Source organism: Rhinolophus sinicus, linkage group LG15 (genome assembly GCF_036562045.2).
Source record: "Rhinolophus sinicus isolate RSC01 linkage group LG15, ASM3656204v1, whole genome shotgun sequence".
Lineage (NCBI taxonomy): Eukaryota > Metazoa > Chordata > Mammalia > Chiroptera > Rhinolophidae > Rhinolophus > Rhinolophus sinicus.
This window is the reverse complement of record NC_133764.1, coordinates 29088815-29102825: the sequence shown is the minus strand read 5'-3', so window position 1 is coordinate 29102825 and position 14011 is coordinate 29088815. Positions and strand designations below refer to the sequence as shown.

The 14011-nt window shown below is 35.4% G+C and overlaps 1 protein-coding gene across 16 annotated transcripts in view; it reads left to right on the top strand.

Moving 5' to 3' along the window:
* BPTF (bromodomain PHD finger transcription factor) overlaps positions 1 to 10730 on the top strand; it is a 124887-nt gene extending 114157 nt beyond the window's left edge. For 14 of the 16 annotated variants that reach the window (XM_074319899.1, XM_074319894.1, XM_074319897.1 and 11 more), the window contains 2 exons: positions 4380 to 4566; positions 9806 to 10730. In XM_074319899.1, coding sequence (XP_074176000.1) covers positions 4380 to 4566; positions 9806 to 9842 — 224 coding nt within the window. In that variant the 3' untranslated portion in view covers positions 9843 to 10730. Of the gene's footprint in view, positions 1 to 4379; positions 4567 to 9016 lie in introns of all 16 variants that reach the window. The other 2 variants (XM_074319900.1, XM_074319895.1) reach the window with 2 other exon arrangements.
* Positions 10731 to 14011: the final 3281 nt, after the last annotated feature.

The following is a 14011-nucleotide window of genomic DNA, read 5'->3' as shown; positions in this document are numbered from 1 at the left end:
AAATACTTGAAGTGAAATAAATAGCCACCAATAGAGGAGCAGCTAAGTCAAATGATATATAAGCAGAGAATTACACAGCTGTATAACAGAATGAGTAACATCAGTGAATGGTCGGGGTCTGTCTGAGCCTCTTGTCCTTTCCTGTGAACTCTTCCTTATCTTTTCCTGAAGGAGAGCAAGTGTGATGGACCCAGAGTAGAGATCCAAAAGATGTAGCCTCATTTCCTGGCTAAAGAAGGGGGCGGATAATAAGTTACAGCTACAAGTGATTGTATTAAAATGGAAAGCTACAGTGATTCTATTAAAAAGTTTATCTGCAAAAAAATTTATAAAGTTATAAAAGCTTCCAAAACTGACAAAGGATTAGCTGCAGCTGATGAAAGAAGTGTTCTAAAAGCCAGCTAAGCATTTTATAAATGCAAAGGGTTTTATTGTATATTTGAAAGTTGCTAAGAGAGTAGATCTTAAAAGTTCTCCCCACAAGAAAAAAAAATTGTAACTATGTGTGATGGTAGTGTTAACTAAATGTATTGCGGTGATCATTTTGCAGAATATACACATATCAAATCATACTGTATGCCTAAACCTAATACAATGTTAAATGTCAACTATATCGCAATTTTTTTAAAATTTTTATTGGGGAATACTGGGGAACAGTGTTTTTTTCCAGGACCCATCAGCTCCATGTCAAGCTGTTGTTTTCAGTCTAGTTGGGGAAGGCGCAGCTCACTGGCCCATGTGGGAATAGAACTGGTGATGTTGGTTTTATGAGCGTTGTGCTCTAACCACTGAGCCAACTGGCCGCCCCCAACATTTTTCTAATAGGAGGGATTTGTGTTTGATGACAACTTTTCAAAGAGAAGAAAACGTAGAAAAAATTAATGAGGGCTTAGTTAAAAGTATCTTTCAGAAAATAAATAAATAAATAAATAAGCAATCATTACCTCTGTTCTCTAGATGTTGAAAATAGAAGTTGAATCCTATTTCAGATTTGTATAATCTGCTTTGAGAAAGTACCTGAGGGGGGAGGAGGGATGGATGGATGGATAGATAGATAGGTCATTCTACTTCTAAAAATAACACAAGTTAATTGTAGAAAATTTAGGCAATAAAGAAAAAAATAAGAAAAGATAAAATGCCCTTTCATCTTTTCCTCACTGAATCCCATTACATTTTGATATGTTTTTGTGTGTGTGTGTTTAAATTGAGACTATAGAATGATCCATCTGGCACACATCTTCCTGTGTCATTAATCTTCAGTAACGTGATTTTACTGGCTTCATATACTCTGTAAATTGAATATACCTTAAATTAGTTAACCAAAATTCTTTTCTTGAAGAGCTAGGCTGTTCTCCTATCTTACTTTCTTTTTTTTAATACCACCCAGATAAACATCATCTTATGAATGTACATAAACATAGTCTAGATCTCCATAAATATAATACTGAAAGAAAAATGAACGTTACAGAATAATACCTAGGTTTTAAGCAGTAAACAATTATATATTTTCTAAGGGTACATAAATAACTTTGGAAATATATAGAAAATGTCTGGAAAGATATAGACTAAATTGAAAATAGTAGTTTCTTTTGGAGTATTTTATAAAACAGAAATAGGTTACATGAATTATCGTGTTTTATAATATACTTTGTAATCTTGTCAGTACCTTTCTCACATCAGCTGTGGTGTAGACTTACATTGTTTTTTAATTACATGAAATTTAGGTAATTTATTTAATCATACCCCCCCATTAATGGATTCTTCAGTTGTGTGCAGTTTTTGCTACTATATAAACAACACTTATGTGAATATCTTTGATCATGCATCTGCCTATGCTTGTTTGTTTTCTTAGGAAAAATTCCTAGAATTAGAATGTTTGCGTTAAAGGGTATATGTACTTTTGAAGCTTTTCATAAATATTTTTAAATTGCACTTCAACAAATTGAACCAGTTTCCACTAATAGTGTGTATCTGTACCCATATAAACTGAAACTATCAAACTGCACACTTGGAAACACTGAATATTATCACTCTTGTGAGGGGAAATTTTTTCATTGTAAATATTTATTTCAAAATAATATATCTGGTATACAAATGCAGATGTTAAAGAATGGTAGAGAGGGAGGTGAGCAGAGGTAGAAAAGGGTAAAGGGGGTCAAATATGTGGTGAAGGAAGGAGATTGGACTTTGGGTGGTGGACACACAATACAATATACAGATGATGTATTGTAGAACTGCACACCCTGCACACCTGAAGCCTATATAATTTTATTAACCAATGCCCCCCCAATAAATTTAATAAAGCTAAAAAGAAGTGTAGAGAGTAAAATGTAAAATTTACTGCCACTCTTATACTCTGCATTAGAGGTATTGTTAATAGGTTGATACTAAAATTTTCAATTTCTGCTAATTTGGCCAAAGAAAGAGGTTCTTTGGCTTTGCATGATTTTAGTAACTAGTGATTACTTTATTGTTTAAATATTTTCTAGGTGAATTTCCTGTTTGTGGATTCTCTTGTGACATTCATATTGTTAATTATTTAATGGCTGTTTATATAGTAAGGACATTTAAAAGTTTTATAGCAGCGTTTTGAAGGGGGCATATGATAGTTTTTAACATTTTTGGATTCACATGTATGAATCATTATCAGTTCTGCCTTTGGAGTCATGCTTTTCATGTTTTTCCCTACCCAAGTTTGTAAGTACTCACCTATATGTTCTCCTAATACTTTTTTTCTTTTAAGGGATACCTAATTAAGTTGGAATCATAAAATGTCCAAGCACTACTCATATACTTTATTAAAACTAGTCAGGCGTAAGTACCCAGAATTGAAGTATGGAAACAATAATATCCTGGTGTGATGTGTTAAGTGTTCACTGTTTCCTGTACAACCTCTATAACCCAGATAAACTAGATGTGCCCAAAGCGTGCTTGGAACGTAAGCAGGCTAGGTGCATTTTTGCAGTTGTTCTTGTTTACAGTTTTTCTTCTACACGTATAAACTGAAACTATCAAAGAAGTGTGCCTGTGTTAAAATATATATAACATAAAATTTGCCATTTTAACTTTTTTTACATGTACAATTTAGTGATTCATTACATTCATAGTGTTATGTCTCTTAGTACTTTTAATAGTTTTAATTTTTGCTGTAATATTTTAATCCACCTAGAATTATTTTGGCTCACAATGTGAGATTAAATTTTTTTCTTTGGATATGTAATCAGTTGCCCCAGCCCAATTTTTTAATGCATTCTTCCTTCCTCTGCTTATTTGAAATGACGTCTTCAACATATATGAAATTCTTAGGCTTAATACTAGGTCTGTTCCTATTTTGAATTCGGTTCCATTAATGTTTGTGTCATCCTGCACAATGCCACACTTTTCATTATCACAACTTTATAATATTTTTTTAATGTCTGGTAGATTAATTTTTCTCTCATTACTTTTTATTTTTAAAGTGTTTCTTAGATATTCTTGAACTTTTATTTTCTGACTGAACTTTAAAATCATTTTCTCAAATTCTAAAATAATCCTTGAGATTTAATTTAGAATTGTGTTATGTATCAATCAATCCTAGAATGATTTGAGATCATTGGCCTTTTACTTTCCCAAATTTTTATGTGAAATTGTATGTGGCATTTTCCTTCAAACACAGCTTTCTCCTAGGACCTAATGTTATTTCAAGTGGATTTAGCTCAGTATATTCCAAAGCAGTTACCTGTGTCATTTTTGCATATTACCTGTTCTGTTGATTTTTGTTTTTTCTGCATACTACCTGTACTGTTACATACTAATATTTTTATTCATATCAGCTAATATTTTCCCCTTAAATTGATTTAAATATACCCTTTAATCATTACCACTGTAAGTGGTGAATCACTTGTCACTAATATAAGGCAACAATAAAAATGAATAAAGAAAACAAAATGATGTTTTTAAAGTCTGATACAAGTATTACAAAACCACAGAGATTTTGTTCTTGATTCTGGATATCCCTCTTTTCTTTGTACATCTAATATGCTTAATTTTTTGCGTGTGAAAATGTATTATACTTAGATATGTATTATCATGTTGGTGTGGTTTCCTTTATTTCAAACCAATTGAATAAAGAGCTATTCTCTGTAGTTAACTAAAAGTTAAAAAAAAAAATCTTAACAGTAGGCAAGATTCATACATTAGATCCCCAAAATCAAACACAATATTGGAAAAGTGCTCCTATTTTCTTCATGAATTGCTAAATAGTTTTCAGTGGTGAGCCAGCTTGGTTCTAGGACCGCTTGGGCAGGAAATGTATATTCTTATTACTCAGCTCTATGGGCACTATTCACATTGGAACAACCTTAAAGCTTTGAAAATGTTTTACATTTTGTATTTTTAAGACCTTGCCACCATGGAAGAAAGAATACAGAGACGATATTATGAAAAGCTGACGGAATTTGTGGCAGATATGACCAAAATTTTTGATAACTGTCGTTACTACAATCCAAGTGACTCCCCTTTTTACCAGTGTGCAGAAGTTCTTGAATCATTCTTTGTACAGAAATTGAAAGGATTCAAAGCTAGCAGGTGAGCAGATGTGTTCATTGTTCTGAATTAATTCAGCTCCTCAAACTTGTTATACTGTTCTGAGGAATCAACCAATGCAGTTTATTGTAAATTTGAGGCTTCAAATCAAGAATCCTAAGAAAAGAAAGAAAAAAAAAGAAAAATCAAGACTAGCCTAATGATATACTGCCAAGGATAAGAGGACAGACTCATAATGACAAATTGCTGAGTTTTATGATTTGCTTAAAATTAAAGGCATTTTTTAAAATTCAAAGAGCATTTATCAAATGTTTACAGAATGCAAGGTGCTACCTTAAATGCCATGGGGCACATGCAGAGGTAGTAGTAAGTAAAATCACGTGCTCTCGTTGTGTTTACAGAAGTATAAAAATGTTCTGTAGGGTAGAGGGAGGGGAGGACCATAAGGGGGGCATTTAAGTATTTTTGCCTTATTTCATATTTGCTATGTCTTTGAAATCTTAAATCGTTTTATTTTTCTGGATATTTTTTTCTGTGGGCAAATCTAGACTTTAAGCCCACAGACCTTTTCTTTGAAACCTGTGGTAACGTAAAAGCATTGAATAACTTGGCGTGCTATTCAGATACTATGACTTTTGTGACATCTGTTTCTGAACCTCAGCCCCCACCTTCTCAAGCCCATGACTTTCTTCCAACAGAAGCCCGTCTTCCATTCCTATGGTAGTGGCCACCACTCCGCAGCCCCTGAGATTCATTATACACCACCCCCCATCCACCAACCCACAAATTTGAATGTCCTTAGATATTCAGATTGGGTAGATCTTGGCTGGGTTGGGCTTGGGCATCTATATTATCTAATGAACTCCCAAGGAACTGCATACCAAAGTGTAAGAACCAGTGCTCTACTTAGTAATTTTCCTCAGAGGAAAATATATAGGCTGTTTTGTCTGTCTCCTCCTGTAGCAAGGTAGATCAAGAACTGCATTTTAGAGTCAGTTTACGTAAACTAAGAGTTAAGAACAAGCCCAACCGAAGTATCCAATTACCTTCTCAGCAAAAGAATCAAAAACTGGAGGCAAGGAAGGAAGGAAAGCAGGTATGGAGGCAGTTAGGCTATAGACCCAAGAACCAAAAAAACTTTACAAAATCTCTAAAATTTTCCCATTTTTATAATCCCCTATCTGTTAACCCATTAGCTGTAAAACTTAAAATGGAAGAGGACTTACTCAATATGCTAGAATCATCAGGAAAATAATAATAAAGGGATAAGCTCAGAATAGTGAAAAGAATATGGTACAAGTTAGCTAATGAGATTTCAACCAATTCTGGAATACAGTAAGCAGATGGAAGAGGATGGATTAATGAAGCCTGGCGAGCCACGGCCCAGCCTCCCTCTCGAGGGCTCTTCAGCGGAGGTGACAGCTTCCTGTTCAGTAGAACCCCAGAGAGCCTCCAACACGGAGATTTGGAAATAAAATAGGCAAGAGAAAAGGAAAAGGAAAAGGGAGGGATTAACTGAAGATCTATATAGATGCTACACAACTTTTGATGGGGTTATGTCCCGATAAACCCATTCGTTATAAATTGAAAATATTGTTAAGTTGAAAATGCATTTAATACACCCAACCTACTGAACATCATAGCTTAGCCTAGCCTGTTTCTACTGAATGCATATCACTTCCACACCATCGTAAAGTTGAAAAATCGTAAGTTGAATGATAAGTTAGGGACCAGCTGTATATATGAGCTGGCCACCTTCCCAAACCCCTGTGTGCAGGCCTGTATAGGAAGCCTGAAGAACTGGAAGAACACAGGACAGGGTTCTCTAAAGAAAAGGAATAAACTGTCTGCAGAGAACTAGAGTAGACAGAAAAAAATTGAACCCAGAGTAAAGTCCCCTGACCTCTGAAGGGCCAGGTCCCCAGCTGCCTTATTCTAAACTTGTGGCTCTCAACAGGGATAACTTTTCCCCCCCCTGCACTGCCCCCAAGGGATATTTAGCAATGCCTGGAAACTTTTTTTTCTGTCACATTTGGAACTAGGAAGTGATACTGGCATCTAGTAGGTAGAGACCAGATATGCTACTAAACCTCCTACTATGCATAGGATAGCCCCCTACAACAGAGAATGATCTAGCCCCAAAGTGTCAATCTGTACTGAGATTGAGAAATCATGATGAAAAGCAAAACCTGCCAGTCAGTATGCCTTACACACACACACACACACACACACACACAGGGCTCTCCAGGCACCTATCTAGTCTGTTAACTTACTTAAGTGTGAACAGACAGCCAGATATGTAAGGAAAGCCTGCAGTGTGAAAGAAAAGCCAACAACGTGGAGCAGAAAAATGGATTCCAGAGAAAATAGAGAACTTTAAAAAAACAAAACAATCCTCTAAATCACGGGCCGAGAGAAATGTTAGAAGATAATTGCATCTAAAAAATGTGAACATGATATTAGGAATAAAGAGCAATCTGAGAAAAAGGAGTGATTGGAAAAAATTTAAACTGATTGCAAGCAGTGAAAGTTAAAATCAAGGAACTCTCTCAGTGTAAGGAACAGAAAGACAAAGAGATGAAAAATATGAAAAAAAATGTTTTAAAGTACTCAGTATTCACTTAATGGAAATTCCAGAAAGAATAGAAAGACAGAGGAGAGGAAGTTATCAAAAAACTAATATAAGAAAAATTTCCTGAGCTGATGAGAGTCACAAGACTTCAAATCCAAGAAAAACAAATTAATTCCTTCAGCATATGGCGGAGACCCTGCTGTGTGTCAGATATTGCATATAGCAGTGAGTAAAATCAAGCTCCTGCTCTTTGTGGAGCTTACTTTTTTGTGGCGTAGGGAAACAGGGCAGAGGGGCCAGGGGTATGTGGGATGATGAGGACAATTGACAAACAAACATAATAAGCCAGCTGGACAAATGGAAGCAGCTCCACCCCTCATATACATCACTGTAAAATTTTCAGATGCCAAGGATGAAAGAAGCTCTTCTGAGAGCTTCCAAAGAGGATAAAACAGACCGCCAGTGAGAATTAGACAATATCAGACTTTTCTCTAGCAACATGGAATGGTAGAGATGATTATGGAGAAATAAATCCAAAAGTTTGAGGAAAACTTTTCAGCCGAGAAGTCTGTGTCCAGCCAAACAATCAAACAGAGGCAGAATAAATACATTTTTAGTCACGTAAGGACTCAGGGCCTCCTTCCCATGCATCCTTTCTTAGCAAGTTATTTTAAGATGTACATTAGCAAAATAAGCAAATCAAGAAAACAAGAACTTGGATCCAGGAAACGAGATTCAGGACAGCAGTGGGAATTACTCTGGCCCAAGGTGACATTTGCATGGGCAGGCCTATGCTATGCAGCAAGCAGCCCAAATTGGAGAATGGAGCACTCTTCTGAGGGAGGTGTCTGGGGGAAAAAAGATAATTTGTTTAAGACTGTAAGGGGAAAAAAAATGAAAGGCAATTGGAAACTATGAAAAACAAAAGGTTGTGTAGGAATGCTGAGAATGCCCTCTTAGCAAAGGAGTGAGTGCTACAGGGAGAAGTATTTACATAGTCATAATAATGTAAATACTACATTGATTTTTCAACTTATAGAATCAGCCTGTAGACAAAGCATAGAAAGATTTAATTTAAAATTATAGGAAAATAAAACCTGGACTCAAGAAGGGAACTGGTTGCATGAGCTCTGTTTTGCCATAACAGATTTTTAAACTATAAAATTGATAAAACAAGAAACACCAGTACATTAAAGCTAACTACCTAAGAACTGAAACGTCAAAAAGTAATTGATCCTAGAGAGTCTGGACCTCAGGTTAAGACAGGACAGAGGACCACAACTCACTAGCCTCTCCATGCTTTCTGATTTATACCTCCTGCAATTATTCCTCCGATTAAATTTTTTTAATTGCTTTTTTTGTTTCAATTGGAAAGGCTCTAGTCTTTGGTAACTGTGAGGTGGAAGCTGGGGGATTTGAGTCCCGCCCTGCTGCCAAGCTTGCAGGCAGAACCCTGAGTGGAAGTGGCAGCTGCTGTTCAAGGAGAGGACAGCTCCTGTGGGCCTGTGCAAACCAAAGTTGGGGGAGGGGCGGAGGAGGCCTGGATGCTGGGTCTGCACAGCAGAGGGGCCGCTGGAGAGCTCGCCACCGGCTTATCTCATGCAGCTTTTTCCTATGTTCCAGTTTACATAGTTCCCATTACAGAACATGGGTGCCAGTTGAGAAGTTTGCTCAATTCTACTTAAATAAATAAAATTGAAGAGGTGTTAGGGAATTTTTGTTGATTTCCAGATTGAAGGCAGAATGAAACGTGTAGTCCATCATTGAAATTTGATTTATTTATGGATTTCCAGTATTTCCTTGGCCATATTTTCTCCATTTTTAATTTATGATCTCCAGCATTATTTGCAAATTATTTTCATTACTGTACTTTGTTATAATTCATCATTTATACCATCCATGTTCTTTCTTTTCTTACAGATTGTGATATCTTTAGTCTGAATTTTTAACTGGAATCAAAACTGGATGTTGGGGTCACTCTTTTATTGTACCATGTGATTACCTAATTCAAAATTGCCCCCCCAAGTTCAGATTAGTTAATATAATTTTTTAATGTTAAAAAAAGATGTATAGTAATAAACAATTTATTCTAGCAGCCATGTTGAACAATGTATATAAAAATTGTAAACTCCTAAAATTCTGTATATACACCATTGCCGTAGAAAGTCCTTCGACTTAGTCCTGGTAACTGTACAGTAATTTGGTTTACTAACGAAAATTGTGAATAAAACTGTGAAACTAGAAAGGAGACTTTCTGGATTTTAATAGAAAAATGTGACTTTAATACTGCTATTTCTCTTCTTTTAACATTTTTCTTCATAGTCCTCAAATCAATGTAAATAAGCGTGCACTTGTGCATGCGCGCTTACACACACACAACACACACACACACCCCTTTTACCACAATGGTAATGCTTCTGTAAATGTCTTTATTTGTCCCCTTGGCTAAGAATGTAATTTTTATTAAACACATATATATTTTTAATATTGGCTTCTTTTCAGTGAACTAGCTGTCATGTTTAGTGTACAGTGAAGATTTTTAATATTATAGGTTAAAAAATTCTGGTTCTCATACATGTGCTCACCAAGGATCAATGAAAGAACATGGCTGCTTCCCCCAGACAGACTGACCTTGGCATCCACATAAAGAACATCATATTTTCGAAAATGAAGGGTGCTTAATTGTTCCCTTTTTTCTGTATTCTGTAGGTCTCATAACAACAAACTGCAGTCTACAGCTTCTTAAAGTTCAGCGTGTTAACCTAAACATAAAACACAGCAAGAATCTGGTTGTCTGAACTATTTTAAATTAAGGAGCCAGATGTTTTTAGTCAGGTTATCCTGACAAGACTTGACCTAAACTTCGTTTTTATTGGTCATAACAGTCCAATTATATTCTTGACCAATTTTGTCCAACGGACAAGGGAAAAGCAAAGTCAACGACACCATTATCTTGTCAAGATCAAATGGTTTTATTGTTGTGGCAGAAGCGGGAAAACTTTGTTTATTGAAAAAAAAAGAAAAAAGGAAGCAAGAAAAAAAGATAATATGGGGTCAAGTGTAACTCCATGGAAATGCCACGTCTGCTCTTCAGTGAAGAAGCTGGTTTAGAGTCTCACAGAAAACTTTTGACTGTATTTATTTATTGTTGCAAAAAAGACGCTTTTTTATTGCTGCCCTCATTTGTCAGCTAATTATTTTTTCTTATAAAACTCAGCCCCGGTTACATGTAATCCATTCTGTATCTTATCATGATTCCTGTAGGTAAAAGTACAAGACGACCTCTAGATGTCTTTTCTTTCTATGAAAGGAGCTGCTATGTACACATGTGCACACATACACACACACACACACACACACAACTGGGAATCAACAATGCGTTCATTGTTCATGATAGATAAAAATTAAGCTTGCATAAAGGTTGGGCTAAGTGGTCCTGGACTACAGACTCTCTTGCCTTGAATATAACAGTACAATTTGTCATTTACTCTGCACCAGGCTAAAATGAGTAAAATCTATTTGAAAGTATCTTGTTTGTAAACATTTGTCAGATTCTAATTTTTTTCTTTTTGTATTAAAATTCAACTATGGATGTATATGAAACAAAATAAATGGAGATCATTTTTCTCCCACAGATGGTGTCTTTGAATGTGCGCTAATGATTATCTGTAAGCCTTTAAGGGGAAAGGGAGGGCTGCAAGGTAAATAAAAGGCAGAAGAATCTATTGGGACCTGGATCTGTCCAGGATATTAGTGGCCCTTCAGTTTACAATGCCCAGCCCATTGTCATCACGTCAGAGAAAAATCTTCAGGGGTGCTAGTTCTGTTGCATCAATTGATCGTACTAGTAAAAATGGTAATGTGACAAAACAGACATTGCCTTCACCTGTGTATTATATGCTACCAGGCAAATAAACAGTTACCTATTTATATTTTATGAAGGGCATTTTTTTTAGATGACATCATCTTTTTTTGTATTTTTTGTTGGTTGTGTTGTTTTGGGTATTTTTCCACTAAGGAAAAGTGGTGTAAGCAGTAGGAAAAAAGATGGAAACAACGGAGGAGGGTGTATTTTGCATGTTTTTCCTTTCAGTGTTCTAACCTTACACTTGTATTACGGCATTGTAATAATAGCTTCTAGAAGATCTTCCATGGTTGGTTTATGCAGCTTTGCAAAAATTTGACTAGATTTTGCACTAATTCATATTAGCTTTGTCCTGCCAAGTTCTAGAATTTACCTAATTATTGTTTTTAAAAAGTTTCCTTCTGTTTAATATCACCCTGCTATGCAAAACCTTTCCCAGACCATAGTTTCTCAAAAGAAAGATATTGCTACAGTTCCCAATTCTTTCTTATTACAGGCTCAGGTGTACAGGTTATTCTGTGTTTTTATCTAAGGAAGCCCATTTTTGTACATAAAAATGTCACTTAAACCTATGCTTACAAACTAAAGAGATTAATTGCTCAATATGAAAACATGGAAACCGTTTTTGCTTAAAATATTAACATGGAAGTAGTCAAATATAGGTTATTTTGTCCTTTTACTTTTTGAAAAATGTTACATATTGTATGCACTGTGCTGATGCAAGAATGCTACATTTTAATGAATTATAAAATTCTGCATCTCATCACATCACAGTATTTCTGTACTATTTATTCATATATATATAGATATAGATATATATGGGCTTAATCATTTAAAACTTGTTGCGGCAAGAACTTTCCTACCTGTAGGCAATAGATTGCTATGTTTTTAACAGATTGTGGCAAATTCTAAACAGCTATTCTTTTTGTACGTAATAGGACATTTCATCCTAGAAAAATAAAGTAATGTTTTTGACATTGGATTTGGTGCAGTTTCTAATGAAACAGTGGTTGGTTGATATATTTTCTGTAGCTGTTGGCCTTGCCAGATTGTACAAAAAAAGAGGATTTTATGGTAATCCTCTGTCCGGGAAGATGTTAATTTCATATGTGTATTTAATATTATAAAGTTTTGCAATTTCTATCACCATATAAATACATAGACATTTTATAGTTTTATCAACTACGGAGCTTTAGTCTTCCAAAAGTAATTTTTGAAAAACATACATTCTTATAACACGTAAGGAGTTTCCAAAGCTGCTTTTCTATGAATATTCTTTGACAAGCTTCTGCTATTCAATAAAATACACATATTACAGCTATTTTGCTTTCAATAATCCAAGTAGTAGAATGCACATTTGTGATACGGTTAGGATTTTTCTACTCAGTCTTTGGGCTTGTAAATAATTTGCATTACTGGATTTCCTTTGCTAAAGGTATTTTCAATGCTTGTGTTTCATCTGCCAAATTAACAATCCTTAAACTACTGCGTTTCCCGGAAAATAAGACCTAGCCGGACCATCAGCTCTAATGCATCTTTTGAAGCAAAAATTAATATAAGACCCGGTCTTATTTTACTATAAGACTTATAGTATAAGACCTTTACTATAGGTCTTACAGTAAAATAAGACCGGGTCTTATATAATAATAATGTTAATATAATACCCGGTCTTATATTAATGTTTGCTCCAAAGGACACATTAGAGCTAATTGTCCAGCTAGGTCTTCTTTTCAGGGAAACACAGTATTTCATAAAAAGTATTTTCATAATATTGGCAAGGCTTTTTTTTCTCCTATCCAAATTCTGCAGGATTTGTATTTCAGTTAATATCCTGCAGTGGGTTAAAAAAACTTGCATTTTTAGAGCTATTTTCTAAAGTAAAACAATTACCTTTTGATACTCGAAATGGCCTGGAGTGTTATTTACAGACACTGACATTTGCTGTTGTTTGTCATCTACCTTCCTAGAATCTGCAAATAAAAGTTCTTTCCTCTTGATTTCTGTTAGGCAAACTCCCTGCATCTTTGTGTGTTTCTCATAATCGAGAGCCAGCCTGGTGACCTTTTAAATCTGCACTTACAGACTTATTGCAGCACTCACCCTTTTCATAATTGAGGCTATTACCCGTAAGTCTTAAGCTTTCTAGTCCTTAAAATGAGAATGGTGGTATCTCATGGGCAAAGTGATGTTTTTATAAGTACTTGGTGGAGACAGAGCCAGCTGAGAAGTATTTTTAATAATTTGAAATCTTCAGCGGTACTTCCAGATACTTAGAATAAGATACCAAAAAAGACAGTTCTTAGAAGATAACACCCCACTTCATCCAACTTGGACCAAATTCAACTGAAGAAATAAGCCACATATTTTAAATGATAAAGTCCTTTTCCTGAAGTTGGGTTGTGCATTATAGGTGTCAGGTCAGTTTTTAGGTGTTTGCATATATGTGTGTTTGAGCCACCTTAAAAATGATTTTAAGAGAAATATATAAACAGTGCCAAATGATACCTTTAAAAGAGTGACAAGCTAGTACCAAAAAAAAGTGTGTACGTTTTATAGACCTTTCCCTACCAAAAGAAAAACAAGTACTTTTTTGTTGTCGAATTCTAGCAGGTTAATTCGAAGGAGAGATGTTAATGAGTTCCTCTCAAAGGCAACTGAATATTTTATTGATGAGGGCCTGTTAGGTGTGCAGAGTCCTTACTTTGGAGCACAACAAATCCATGTGCTAAGAAGTACAATAGCATAAAAGGATTAGGAACTACAATGAATTTGCTAATAAAATTTGTCCATAATATTCAAGATGGTATCCAAGGTACTGACTGAATATTGAAAAGCAGATTCTTCACCTCTTTTGCTAACCTGGAGTTCCCAGCCTGTTACTCATTGCCTCCTGTGCAGGGCCCCACACCCACCACGGCTCTACCTCTGAGCCTCAATCGACTTCCATTGCAAACCTGGTCTTAAAGGATGGCCTGCATTTTAACGAGGAACTTGCTAAAAAGGTGGCCTGCTTGTGTGTGCTGGGGTGTACCTATTAACTATATGGCCAG